This window comes from Cavia porcellus, unplaced genomic scaffold (genome assembly GCF_034190915.1).
Source record: "Cavia porcellus strain 051 isolate PalLab524CR breed Dunkin Hartley unplaced genomic scaffold, mCavPor4.1 scaffold_29, whole genome shotgun sequence".
NCBI classification, from domain to species: Eukaryota; Metazoa; Chordata; class Mammalia; order Rodentia; family Caviidae; genus Cavia; species Cavia porcellus.
This window is the reverse complement of record NW_026947512.1, coordinates 11,224,451-11,238,771: the sequence shown is the minus strand read 5'-3', so window position 1 is coordinate 11,238,771 and position 14,321 is coordinate 11,224,451. Positions and strand designations below refer to the sequence as shown.

Here is a 14,321-nt window from a genome sequence, read left to right as displayed (position 1 = left end):
CATTACCAAACCTCTTAGAGTTAATTTTCAAATGCTCTTCAACAAAATGAATTATATTCTTTGTTGGAGCATAGATTTTATCCCCTCTAGAAATTGTTTTGAAGATATGGTCAGTCATATGACTTTATGCTTTGGCAAGTAAAGAGAATCTTTGAAATTACGAGATTATGTGAAAGATAGGTTCTGTGTGGTGATAATTTCAGGAATATGAGGGTAAAATTTAACTTTTCAGTTTATTACAAACATTTTATTACTTTGTGTTTCCCAGTCAGTCTTTGTGTATACCAGCCTGGCCAAGGCAAGACAAAGACTCAGGAATTGTGCCTTCAACTCACGTTCAGTGGTTATGGTCCAGAAAGGAGGCATTTATCCTTTTCTTTATCATGAGAATCTTCAACCCTTCTCTGATGCCTTAAAGATAAAATCTAAAGTGTAGTGGAAGAGGTAACTGCTTCAGCTCATTTACTTCCATCTTACCCCTCATGCACATCATTTTTCTGAGTATATGTGTGTGCATCTTTCTTTGTCACATGGGTTATATGTAGAATTGGAGCCTGAGTGGTTACCAATTGATAAACATAGTACCTTTCTTAAATAATTGTTCACCTTTGTGTTTACGAGAGAATTGTTCTTTCTTTTTTTTTATTTAAGGAGAAAAAGGAAAAAAAACAGAAAAAGGGTACAAGTAATATAAAATTTAAAAAATAAACAGTAAGAAATCACTAGTTAATAGATTACATATTCTCATCTTAGAAATAGTTGTTCAAGTTACAAAATTGAAGTACATAAAGTGGACTTTCAAACAGTGAGAGTGCAAACAGTTTTGTTCAATGATCCAAAAAAACACTCAGTAATATGGTTATCTATCTTACACACTTAAACATATATGCAGTTATAACCTTTAGAACACTTTCTCTTCTTTTTTTTTGTAGCATGACAATTATTCATTTTGGGTTTTATTACTCCCACAGTTCTCACTACTTTTTTTGAAGAGAGCAAAACCAAATGTGACATATCAGAACAGAGTCAGTCAAATCATAAGGATGGACATAATAGATAATGTAAAAACAAAATATAAGGTGATCAACAGTGGTTACCATACTGCCTCTTGCTATTTTAAGAAGAATTGGCAGTTATAATAAAATTGAACTGAACAGGTAAGAATAAAACCAAAGCATTGGAGACATTACAGGATTGTAAAAGAAAATAATTGTCAATCAGAATGGTCATCATAATGATTCTTATTGTCTTCGATCTTGGTACTATCAAGCAAAACCGAACAGAGGAAAATCAGTCAAAACAAGATGGTGAGGGCAATACAGGATTTCAAATCAAGTTAATGGGAATCAAAGTAGGTTACTATAATGTATCCTGCTATTTTTAATTTATTTTTCCCTTAATTAAAAAAATAAAAAGAAAAAAGTAAATAATTAAAAAAAGGGGGGGGGGATTGAGATAAAAGAGGGCATAACAACAGAATAGCGCAGGTCAAATCATAACCATTTAAGCAAAACAGTGTTTCACCACAAGATATCCTGACATAAAAATAGTTACCACAGTATCTCTTTTCTTGCAATCTTTGAGTATAACTTCTTATACTGTAGCACCAAACATATCCAGACACTATAAAACCATTCAAGAGAATGACATTATTACAGGGTATTTAGAAAAATTGACAGAAAATGAACAATGGTTTCTATATAAACTCCTTGTCTATAAAAGTTTTTGCTTATATTATCATATATAATAAAATCCAATAAGATACCACCTTTTAAGACCAATGGAGACTGAAGAATACACCCTTGATAGGACTTCAAAACAAGATGATACTAAATCAGCACTAGCTATTATGATGTCTTGTTTTCTCCAAAATTGCTATTCCTACCTTCCGATCTTCTCTGCCTCATTTCTGTTGAGCTCTTTTTCTGTCGTTTGTTGTCAGTTTGCCATTCTTCATTTTGTTTTCTGCTCCATTCATTGTGGCCTCTCTGCCCCTATTTCTGGAATCTTGATATTTTCTTTTTTTAGACTATCCTACAGTATTCTCTGTAGAGTTGAATTAGTGGTTGCAAATTCCCCTAGTTCCTCTTTATCCTGGAAGCACCTTGTTTTTCCATCAATTTCTAGGGACAGTTGTGCAGGATATATCAATCTTGGCTGGAGGTTATTATCTTTCAAAGCTTGAATTATTTCCCCCCACGCTCTTCATGATTTGATGGTTTGTGCCGAGAAGTCTGCTGTAATTCTGATGGGTGTTCCCTTGTAAGTGATCTGTTTCTTGTCTCTGATGGCTTTTAATATTCTGTTCTTATATTGGATTTCTAGAATTTTGATTATTATATGCCTGGGTGTAGCTCTGTTTGGGTTGTAGGTAGCTGGAGTCCTGTATGCCTCATATATCTGAGTTTCTTTACCATTTGCCAAATTAGGGAAATTCTCTTGGATTATTTCTGTGAATAGCTTTTGTAGTCCATTTGTTTGTGTCCCCACTTCTCTTATGTTCTTAATTCTTAAGTTATAGATCTTCTTTTCATCTTCTAGTTTTTATATTGTTGCTGGGTTTTTTTTGTTGTTGTTATTTTTAAGTAGTTTTTCATTTCATGCTCCCATATTACAAATCTGGCCTCTGGTTCAGATAATCTGTCCTTAGTTTCTTTCAAGCTGTTATGCCAGTTTTCGATAGAGTTTTTAGTCTTTTGGTAATATCTTTGAACCTGCTTCATGTATTCTATGTTTTCTCTATCTTCTCCATCAAACAATTCTCCCCTTTTTTTCTGTTCTTCCATTCCACCATCTGTTTTTTCTTGGGCGGTGCTTAGCATTTCTCTAACTATTCTGCTTATGTCTTGCTTCAGGTCATTAATAACTTCATTCCTGAACTTGTCTATGAGGCTCTGGAGATAGCGCTTTATATCTATTGGTGCTGTGTCTGCTATTGCCTGTTTCTCAGGATTGGGGGCCGAGGACCCTTTCTTGTTGCTCACTCTTCCCATATTCTTTGTTCCTTATATTTAAGAGTCTATAGGAGGCCCAGCTTCCTTCCCTGTTGGCCACAGTCTGTTTGAATCCGCCGGCTAGGTGTTCCCACCCACTGCAGTGTATTAGGGAGACACAGACCTGGGCAGCCTCTGCTGGACCCGCCCCTCAAGTCAATCTACCGAAGACTTCACCTCTAGGCTGCACCTTCAGGCGATGGGACCTGAGTTGGGCTAACCTATTGGGTCTAAACCAGCAGCGTCTCACAGGCCAGGCACTCCCCACCAATCCGACTTGAGAGGGGGATATGTGACAGAAGTCACTGCAGCTGCTTGTTCGGGGAGTCTGCCAGGTCCACGTATGCCCTCCTCTGAAGCCTAAGGGTACCAATTTGCTTACTCACTGCAGGTAGATGCAGGGCACCCGGCCAGTCCTGCTCCCAACTGCTTTCAATGCTTCCCACTCTCCGAGCTTTCGCGCCTCTCTCCCTGCCGTGCTGACCGGGACCCAACAGCGGCTGCAGGTAATTCAAATCTCAGTTTCCAGTGGCGCGGGTCCAGCTTCCGTGCTGAGACCTTCTCTGTGCCTGCTGTCTCACCAGGATTGCGTTTCCAGATGGTTTCTCTTAATTTAGTTCATTCCTGGGTCAGCAAAGAATATCCCCCCTTGCCTGGGACTTCCTGTCCGGCATCATTCCTAGATTTCAAGTGTGTTTCTCCAAGAGCCTCAGAGGCTGCTGCTATCTATCCGCCATGTTCTTCCAGAATCTACGAGAGAATTAATAGAAATAAAAGATAATTTAGGATATCTTATATATAGGAAAGTAGGAACAGGTGTGTATGTATTAATGTATCAATGTACTTTAAATCCTAGAAGAATTGGCTTCATAGTCATAATGTTTAAATACAGAAAAATGTCTGGGATGCATATTCACAAAAAATATCAAACAGGTAAATAATGAATATTCAATTTATACTAAGCAATGTGCTAAACATTTTACATAGATTATTTTATCCTAAGTAAAATAGTATATTCAGTATTATCATTTTATTTAGCATATGAAGAAGCTAAAGTACAGCAAGATAAGTAATTTGTCCAAGATCCTATGATGTATTAAATGAGGAAAGCAGAAACAGAATCAATGAGTTTGTTTAGCACCCTGTTGGACTCTGACAAGTAAAATGGGAGTTATACCTACTGGGAAGGAGATTATGGATCAGATTGTGAGTGTGGATATTGGAGAAGTAGATGTCTGTGAAGTAATGACTTCCCTTTTCTCGTGGTGAAGAGAATTGGCAGGATTAGAGACAGATCAATTGTAGCCTTAATTTAGATATTTAAATGGTAAGTTGTTTAGCCTCTCTTTGTCCTTCCTCTGAGTTCATTTTATTTCTTATAAAAATTGACCACTCTTATCAAAATAAGTCTTAATAATAGAGAAATTAATATTGAGAAAAATTTGCTTTGTCTTCCTTTCAGTGAGTTCATTTTGCTGAGTCATTTATTTAAGTATTTGTTGAATAAGTAGGTGAGTGAATGTGGAGTTGGGTGTGGATTAAGTATACACTTCTAGTCTCAGCTCTTACAGCTAATTGAGAGGTAAGTTAATGCTAGTTTTCACTCTGAAAACATGATTATTTTCTTTTGGTTTTTAGTAGGCTAGTACCTAATTTCATTCCTATTTCTGGCTTAGAAGAGTCTATCTCCGGTACCAGTAAAAATGAAAAAAAATAAAAAAAAAAGAAGAGTCTACCTCTTGACCTTCTCTGATATGAGATTGATTAGCGAGCATTGTAGCAAAATAGCATACTTAATCTTAACATTCCAGAAGTTATTCTGTTAGCCAGTTTAGGGAAACTATGAGAAGAAAACTTTAGAAATACATATGTAGAAAACATTTAAACTTAAACCCGAGAAAGTAAGCACTCATACACTACTGATGGGAATGCAAGTAAGTGTAGCCATTACTGAAAACAATATGGAGATTCAAAAAAGAAAAAACTAGAAACAGATCTATAATGTGATTCCTACATTACTCTACTAAGTACATTTTTAAAAGGGAGAAAATCAATATGTTGACAGATATTTGCACTCCTAGTTTAATTGTAGCAATATCAGCAGTAGCAACCTAACATCCTTCAGCAAATCAGTGGATAAAGATAATATGGTGTCCTCATGTCATAACAGGGATGAGCTTGGAGAACATCATGTTAAGTGAAATATGCCAACTACAACAGCACAAATACTGCATGTTCTCACTTATATGTAAAAGCTATAAAGTTGATCTCAAAGTAATAGTAGAACAGTGGTTACCAGAAGCTGGGTGAGTTGAGCGTGAGGGTGAGGGGATGTTGGTGGGTACAGGAGTGCAAGTCTGTAAGAGGAATACGTTAAGTCCCTGACCTACAGAGCTTTCCAGTCACAAACTTTCAGATACCATTGGACCTCACATTAGGAACATTTGTACATGAGAACAAAGTATGAAAGTATCTCGTGTATCCAGCTTATCATTTTATGGTAACTGTAAAAGTAAAGCTAGTTTATCGACAGTTGTACAGTATAGTGCCACCCATTTTAAGGTAGCTGTAAAAGTAGTTTATTTACTGTGCTTTTGTGTGCATTTGGATTTTTTTATGCTTTATTTTGTGTATTTGTGTCAAAGGGATATAAGACTCACTATGTCAGACTTATGAATGAATATGACTTTTAAACATTCTCTCAAAAGGTAACTTGTTTGTAAGTCCATGACATACTGTAACTTCTGATGTTCTATAGAACAGTAGGATAACTATGGCTGACAGCAGTTAATTACATATTCAAAATAGCTGGTAGAGAAAATTTTGAGGATTTCCTAGCACAAAGAAATGATTAATGTCTGAGATAAAGGATATACCAGCTATTGTGATCTGATCATTGTATATAGTATATCCAAGGATTGAACTACCAGACTACTTCTTAGTCTGTTGCTATAACAGAATGCCTGAAGCTGGGTGATTCATAAAGAAAAGACGTTTGTTGACTTTACAGTTCTACTTAGCTCTGGTGCAGGCTCATACTGGGTAACATCATATTAGCGAGAATATGTGCAAGAAAAAAAAGGAGAGAGAGAGAGAGAGAGTCAGAGGGAGGGAGAGAGAGGAAGAGGAAGAGGGAGCCTGAGAGAGAGAGAGAGAGAGAGAGAGAGAGAGCCAGTATTGCTGCTTTGTAACAACAGTCTTGTCAAGATTGAAGCCAGCAGCCAGCAACTGTGACATTAATTTCTTCAGAGGACAGTACCCCTCCCCAGTGCATCACTATCATATACCAGTCCTACCACTTTAAGGGTTTCACCAACTCTCAGCCTCACCACACTGAGGACAAACCCTCCAATGCATGAACCCTTCGGGAACACACTAAACCTTCAGCAGAATATACTCTTTAAATATATATAATATAGTCATTTAAAAATTATATAGATAGGTAATCAGCAAGAGTAGGCCGTTTGAGGCCTTATCTTAGAGGAACTTTAAAAAAAACTAGTCCTAGGAAGTGAAAAGCCAGGAAAAGTTGGTAATTTTATTTTCCTTTAATTTTGCCCTTTATTTCTTAAATAAGGAAGATCAGATATGCATAGAGAACTGGCTATTACTGTGTAAATTTACATTTTGGAAATTTTTTTTAGCAATTTCCCTTTCTCTGAATCAGAGCATCAGTACCATTTAGGTACAACATGATGCCTCAGAGGTAAGCAGTTTGTAGGGAATGTGCTTCAGTGATTTATCCTTTCTAAAGTCCTACAAATTGCAAAGGAGTTATCCTGTGGACTATTGGGTACATGTTTGCTCCTGAAATAGTTTATCAATGACAATAGTAAAATTTTATTGGCCATCTTTTCAAGTAGTTTATAAGTAGACACTTTTACTGTAGGAAAAAGCAAACAAACAAAAAAGCCCACCTTTCTATTGGGAAACACCTGGGCAGTAAAAACATGTTGTACCCGGTTATGAGATTTTCATATTTAGATTCCAGACCAGATAAAACAAACTTTTCATAATTTATCTTTTTTTCTTTAGTGCTGAGTATTGGCCTCAGGGCATCTCATATGCTAAACATGTGTGCTGCCTCTGAGATAAACGCCAGCCCCATATTGTGTGTGCCTTATTCAGGTGCCCCATCTAAAATTTTCTCTATCATTTGGAATTATATTACCATGACAAATATATATGTGTGTGTGTGTCCTTAAGTTAAGGTGATCTTTTATTGTTCATCTTCATTTTTATTGGTACATGTTTGCAGTATAGAATATTACACTCATGGAGAATTGGTACATGCACACAAGATAGTTTAATTTGTTCCAATGTTTATTCAGTTTTAGCATTACATTCCAATAAGGCATCAGAATTTCCTCTAGACTGATTTGTCATATGTTCTGTGTTGGCTAGCAAATTTGGAACTTTTCAGTTTGCTTTTTTTTTTTCCTGAGAAAGATGGTAAGATCAGCATGAAATAGCAACCAAAATGAAAATGGCAGCAAGAGAGTGCTTGCTTAACCAAAAACTAATAACTCCCCATTTCTTGTAAACTTCTTAGTTGTAGAGCGAAAGGGAAATAGCGTTCACACAGTAACTCGTACTTTAAAACATTTTTCTTTCTTGAGACTGAAATTGTTTGAATCTTTATGGAAGTAAGACAAAACAATATCTTTAATTTGTAATTAGTGGTCTTTGATGCTGCTTTGAAATGTACAAAGTATTTTCATCATCAAGGTTGCTCAGAGTAATCCCATCCTGTTTCTTAACATTTAAGTACAGATATGCCAAATATTTCCAGAAATAAAATGAGATCAAGTGAGTAATTATTCTAATAATGCTTAGAATTTATTCAATTTTGAGGTTTAGTTCCTGAACCTGTCAAAAAAGGAATACTCTGGATTTATATTTAAAGGATATGTCATGCTCACTTTAGCAGCATATGTACTAAAGAATGTGTCATCTTAATATAGTATATTGTTTTTTGAGTGAATTAGTTGAGTAGTTAACCTAGCATGAAGCAGAGAGGTAGATAATATTTTTACATTTAAATGACTTTGACCTGAGTTTTCAGTTATCAGATTCTCAAGTATTTAAAAATTTGATAATATGTGCTAAAAAAGGTGTGATACTGAGTGAATGTGGAACATACTGTTTTTGGAGTATATTTTGTTATAACTCTGGAAGAAGAATATCTTTATCAAAACTAAAAATGTATGTGATCTTTCACCTAGCAGTTCAACTTCTAGGAGGCTATCCTTAAACACATATACATATATTTCATTTCTTATGTTTGTTATATAATGTTAAAATGTGAAAAATCATTAATAGGAGAATATGAAACTATTCTATATTTAGATACTTGTCATTCTTTTTATTATCTGCTCCTGAAAAGAATAAAATAATTTGTATGACTTGATAAGAATATTTGATAATTTATCTTGTTAAATAAAAAGAAGGGATAGTTTTGCTTGGAAATGGAAATGGATATATACACATTTCCTCCCTCTCTGCTCCCTACTTAACTGTACATACTATACATACATATGATTATAAATTGATGGATGAATGGACATTTAAAAATAGTTGATAGCATTTAACATTGAGGAATAGGATTGTCAATCTAAAATAGAAGGAAAAGTTTTTTATACTTTGTGGTTGCTGCTTGAACTTTACCATGTGTATGTTATTTTTATTATGAAAATGAAATTTTGCATTTATAACAAAGCCTTGGGGTTTTTTTGTTTGTGTGTTTTGTTTTTCTTTTTAGGATTCGGCCCAGGAGAATGTTATTACACGAGATATTCATCGTACATTTCCTGCACATGATTACTTCAAAGACACGGGAGGAGATGGTCAGGAATCACTCTACAAGATTTGCAAGGTAAAGCCCTTCCTCTCACTTTTGCTGACATATTTTACAAACTCACGTTAAAAATTTTTAGATATTTTTCTATCTTCAGATTTCATTTGCACTGTACTGTATTCTCTGGTTTACACATGCATTGTCAGTTCCTCAATACTGATCCTCAAAGATGACTTTTTGCCTACATGTTCCAAAGAAGGCCAAGTACAGCCTCAGTCTGGCTGTCCTGCTAACAAGAAAGACACAGAATGTCCTCTCAGACTATGCAGAGAGATCATAGTTGAGTCTGTCCTTCTCACAATGTAATGTGGCATTTGTCTCAGTTTTTTGACAATAGGCAAGTGTGAGAATCAGTGTGGGGCCTGCTTGAATAGCAAGTCCTCTGATAATTGTTAATATGCTCTTAAGTCACATCATAGATCTCTGTATAGTTTTTATATCTCATTTTGAAATATTTCTTCATTATTAGTAGAGTTGGAAAAAATAACTGCCTTCTGATTTTCAGTAAATGTGTTCTATATAAATACAAAAGATTCTGACTCTATTAGTACAGGATAGCCAGCAAGTTATTAATTTCTCAAGGTGATGCAGAAATGTAGAATGAAATATGGTAGATATACTCATATCTTTCTCACTTGTTATTGCAGGAGAGATTGTTAATGGATAGTGAACTACACAAAAATCTGGTGATACTGAGAAAAAAGCAAACACCATGGCTAATTTGTAAGATGAAGAATTAGTACTTAAGTAATCAAATTTAGTCCTTTAACAAGTAGTAAAGATTGGCCAGTAGATAGGCTGAAGTATAACCACGAAAGTATTTCATTTTGTATTTACTGTTTTAGAAAAGGACTCATAAAAGTACTCGCCCACATATGCTAAGCAAGTATAGTTGGTTAATTTTGCAAATGCCACATCTTTCATTCAAATCCTTCTTGCATGTTGGAGGGTTTGCCCTCCTCTCATTCCTCTGTCTTTTTTTCTTTCTGTCTTATTTTTGACATTTTTTGGAGTATTATAAATTTACACTGGTCAGAATCTATTTTGGAGAGTCTGAGGGTATATCTCAGTGATATTACTTGCCTAGCATGCATGAGGCTGTATGTTTTATTTCCAGCATCGCAGATTTTTTGAAAGGGAAAGCTACTTTTATATAGATGTATCATTTAAAGCTATAAATATATAAATAATTTAAAATCTAATTTCTTGAAATAATACATCATCTAATTTAGAAAATACCTAAAACCAGTGGACAGTTCAAAAATGTATAATATAATTTTCATTATGTGCTTGTAAAAGTAATTGTTAATGTTTTTTGTACTACTTTTGAAATTTTATGAGCTAATCAGCTTCTGATTTGTATATATAAGATAGAAAAATTTATATAGTTTTAAGTTTTTAGAAGGATATTTGGCTTTTGGCATATGGAACATTTGTTCCCTAACAATATATTTTTAGCCAATCAGTAACTTTTCTCTCATTTTCCTGGATTGATACAACTTTCTTCATATGACTAAAACAGATGGTTCCATGTTCTTTCAGGCTGTGATTCAATCTTTTGCTTCATTGTAGTAAAAATAGTATTTGCTTCATTATATAATATTTAGAGGGAAATAGCTGAAACATTTATATACACAAAGATACAAGTAAAATGATTGGCACCTTTAAATAGTTGGTAGTCTTTGCTTTGGTGATACAGATAATAATACAATCTGGAGTTCATTAGTTCTAGAGAATAGTCATTGGTACATTCATATAGCTCACATAGTCACTTTAGATTATCAGTGTACAATGTGATTAGCTTTAAAACTCTATGAGCGAAGACTATTATAAACTGAAAACTTAAGATCATCGTTATATTAACTTGCACTAGATTTTGTGAATATGTGGAAAAACAATCATGTGCAGAATATTAAATGATAGTTAAGGCATTTAATATTGTACATATCTATGTAATTTTACAACAATCATTGATAATGAAGGTGAGCAGAAATGTATATATCACCAAATGTTGGAGAAGTCAAAATTTTCTGCCATGTAGACCTAGTTTCTTTCCACTTTTTTGTTTGTTTGCTTTTTGTTTTTTGAGATAGGATATTGCTGTGTAGTTCAGACTGGCCTTAAACTTACTATGTAGTCTAGAGGGTGGCCTCAAACTCAAAGCAGACCTTCTGCCTTAACTCCTAAGTGCTGGTATTACAGATTTATGCCACTATGCCTGGCTCCTTCTCCTCCTAATTTTCTTTTCTTTTCTTTTTTTTTTTTTTTTTAGCAGCCTGGTGTTCATGTCAAGGAGTCTTTTTTCCCCTAGCATTTAGTGAATTTTCAAGCATCATGATAATTCAAAAATGCATATATATATTATATATACACACATATATTTAAGTAATTTAGGACTAAATAATTCTTCTCAAGCTCGTGTCCACTTTTCTGTACTCTGGGTCCAGTTTGATCCGTTGTTTCTTTTTCATTTTTTGCTTATCTATATCCTTAAAAACCTTGTATAACCATAAGTCCCTTGAGTGTAATATAAATTCTAACATTTTTATTCATAGAATAATACCCAGTAGTATACCTGACATTCAGAAATATATTAGTTTCCTTTCTCAATACCCAGCATTAAAGACACCATACTATTACATCAGCTACATTGTTATATAATTTATAAATAAGGAACATTTTTCACTCTTTTTACAAATTCTTATTCTTTTTATTCTCTTACCACACTGACCATAACCTCTAGTTTACTATTAAAATGAAACAATGACAATAGACATTATTTTGCTTTCGGTCTTAAAAAGTTTCATCTAATGATGTGTTTCATCTCCCATCAGCAACACAGTTACAAGTATTTTTTTAAAAAAAATTCAGTGTCTTCAATATGATACAACAATTTGACATTTTCAGAATACATATATTGTCTTATTTATTTTTGACAATTTCTCATCAGCACAGCCTATGCTAGAGATCCAATATGTTATGCTTTTAAATTGAACACAAATTATTAGGAGAATTTCCTTTTTAATAAGTTTAAAAATCAACTTTAGTTTCAAGGATACGGCAGTTTGACTTTGTAGTTGGAAAGTTTTCTGTGACTCTGATGAAATGAGAAATGATCTGAACTGTCAGATAAGAAGATGACTTTAAAAATATTCTGTCATGTTTTAATAGTCCTGTCAATTCCAGTTTCACCTTTTAATACCTGTTTCAGAGTAGGAGGAAATCGAAATGGTCCAAATCTTCCGTTGTCATAAATTTATATGGGGAGAATTGAGCTGGAAGGAAAATGATAGAATTCATAGATTTCTGCAAATGAAAGTTTCCTGAAAATGAAAACATTTGATCCCTTCTTCCCTTATTGTCTATTAGTCATGCCAGTATCTTATTTTAAAAGAAAAGTCCTTGAAGGTACATAATATACTTCGTGTGTTAACACTTTTCTAATTTATATGTATGTTACAAAAAATTTACACTTACGTTAGGAGACATGTTGATGCATTGTAAAGGACTGGGAACCAGAAGATCTGCATTTGGATTTGATTCTTCTACTAGGCGTATATAAGATTAGAAAAGTCACATTGTAGGTTTCCTCCTCAGGATGATTGTTCCAGTAAGATAGTTCTCAATAAAGTTGTTTTAGTTCTTATTTGCTGTGATTCTAGATTTTGTTTAGTCTTTTTCTTCAAAAATATAATAGATAAACCTAAAATTTAGCAATTAAATCCTGTTACCTATTTCACCAGAGACACACCTGGCTTCGCCTGACTTTCTCTTGTGTTTGTCTATAACATCACATGGAGTTCATTCGTGGTTAGTTTATGTTTAGATACACATCTCTTTCTGAGACGTAAGTCCAGTTGGTCAGAGTAATCAGCTAAAGTATTATTCACAAAAATACAAACTGAAGTGACTTCTGCTGTGCAATTTAATTTGTGCATATTGCTTTTTCTAATTCTCTGATGAGAGTAACTGTCTTCTGAAAGAGGCTACTGCTGTGAATTTAATGAGAGAGTGAATATATTACAGAGAGATCAATACCTCTGTTCATAAGGGTTAATAATGGTTTGTGGGAAGACAAAAAATAATTAGCCTCTGTTTTATCATATACTTTTGTCAAAACAAGATTGAATTTATTATGAAAACTGATTTTAGTTACTATTTTGATACTAATGATGAAATTGTTGCACAATTTTGATAAATGCAAATGAGATACAATCATACACAATTCATCTTGTTTTCTAGACATAAAGGGTATTTGTGATGTTGAGAATGAATTATTTTTTCTGTGTTGACAGAATTTTAAATAGATTTTTCTAGCTATTTGACATTAATTCAGCTCTCCTCTTTGAAATACCCAAATTAGCTCTAGTTTGAATGAACAAATTTATTCATTGTAAAAATTATTGCCCAGTATTCTTTACATAAGCCTGTTTGACTGATTATGAGCAACCAGTGGGATCCCTCCTACTTATATGTCTTTCAAATGTGGTTAGTTTCAGAATGAGAACCCTTTAGTGTGCAGTTATAGGTGTCTTTGAATCAAAATGGACTCAAAAGGATTTAATTTGAAATAGTGCTGTGGGGGATTCAGGAAGCTCATAGAGACTCAAGCAGGGTGTTAAATGTTCTTTGTTCTTCCTCTCTTCCTAGTGAATTTATTTTGAATTACTGAAAGCCTCTAAGGTGATTCAAACATGAGTTATTGAGGAATCCTTTGAACCCCTGGGACCATTTTTTGCTATGACACCAGATTCTTATAAGCGGTCTATTAAGTGGATTGAGCACATGTTAAAGGACCGTATTCTCAAAGCAAATTAACTTCCTTTAAAAAAGAGGAATTCTTTAAGATCTTAGAGAAAATTTGAAGACATTTCCTAGTAGTAATCAACATAATCACAATAATAATAATAATGGAAACTTTTGAAGCCCTATTTTTTAAGAGAATAAAACCAAACAAAATAAAATAGAATATACAATCAAAACAAATCAGTGAAAGTGATATAGGACATCAAAACAAGATAATAGGAAATGAAGCCCTATGGTTAGAAAAACTTTTATGTATGTTATTTGATCATCATTGTTATTCCATGGGGCAGAAAGACTTTACCTCATTTTATAAATAAAATCTAGAGAAATGAAATTATTGGCCGGAAATACATAGCTACTGAATGGCAGAGGCTACCTTGAACTCAACTATTTTACCTTAAAATTCTGCAGCTTTTCTATAGTGATGCTATGATTGTACATATTTAATGAAAAAGAAATTTTTTAATACCAGAGGCTATGCTATGCACTCTCTACACATTATGTTTTATAGTCTTGACAGTTACATGCATTGAAAATAAAAATATCTCTGTACTTAGACCAACAAATCCTCAGGAAGACCAAGCATTGACTCATCACACAAAGAAGACATTAGTTATTAAGGAAGGCCACGCTAACTCTAGAGTACTTACCCATTTTGTGATATG

At 33.9% G+C, this 14,321-nt stretch overlaps 1 protein-coding gene across 6 annotated transcripts in view; it reads left to right on the top strand.

Moving 5' to 3' along the window:
* The window catches only part of Rabgap1l (RAB GTPase activating protein 1 like), a 718,519-nt gene that overhangs the window by 404,504 nt on the left and 299,694 nt on the right, over positions 1-14,321 (top strand). For all 6 annotated transcript variants that reach the window (XM_063240009.1, XM_063240010.1, XM_063240011.1 and 3 more), the window contains one exon: positions 8,755-8,868. In XM_063240009.1, the coding sequence (XP_063096079.1) occupies positions 8,755-8,868 (114 nt within the window). The remainder of the gene's footprint in view (positions 1-8,754; positions 8,869-14,321) is intronic.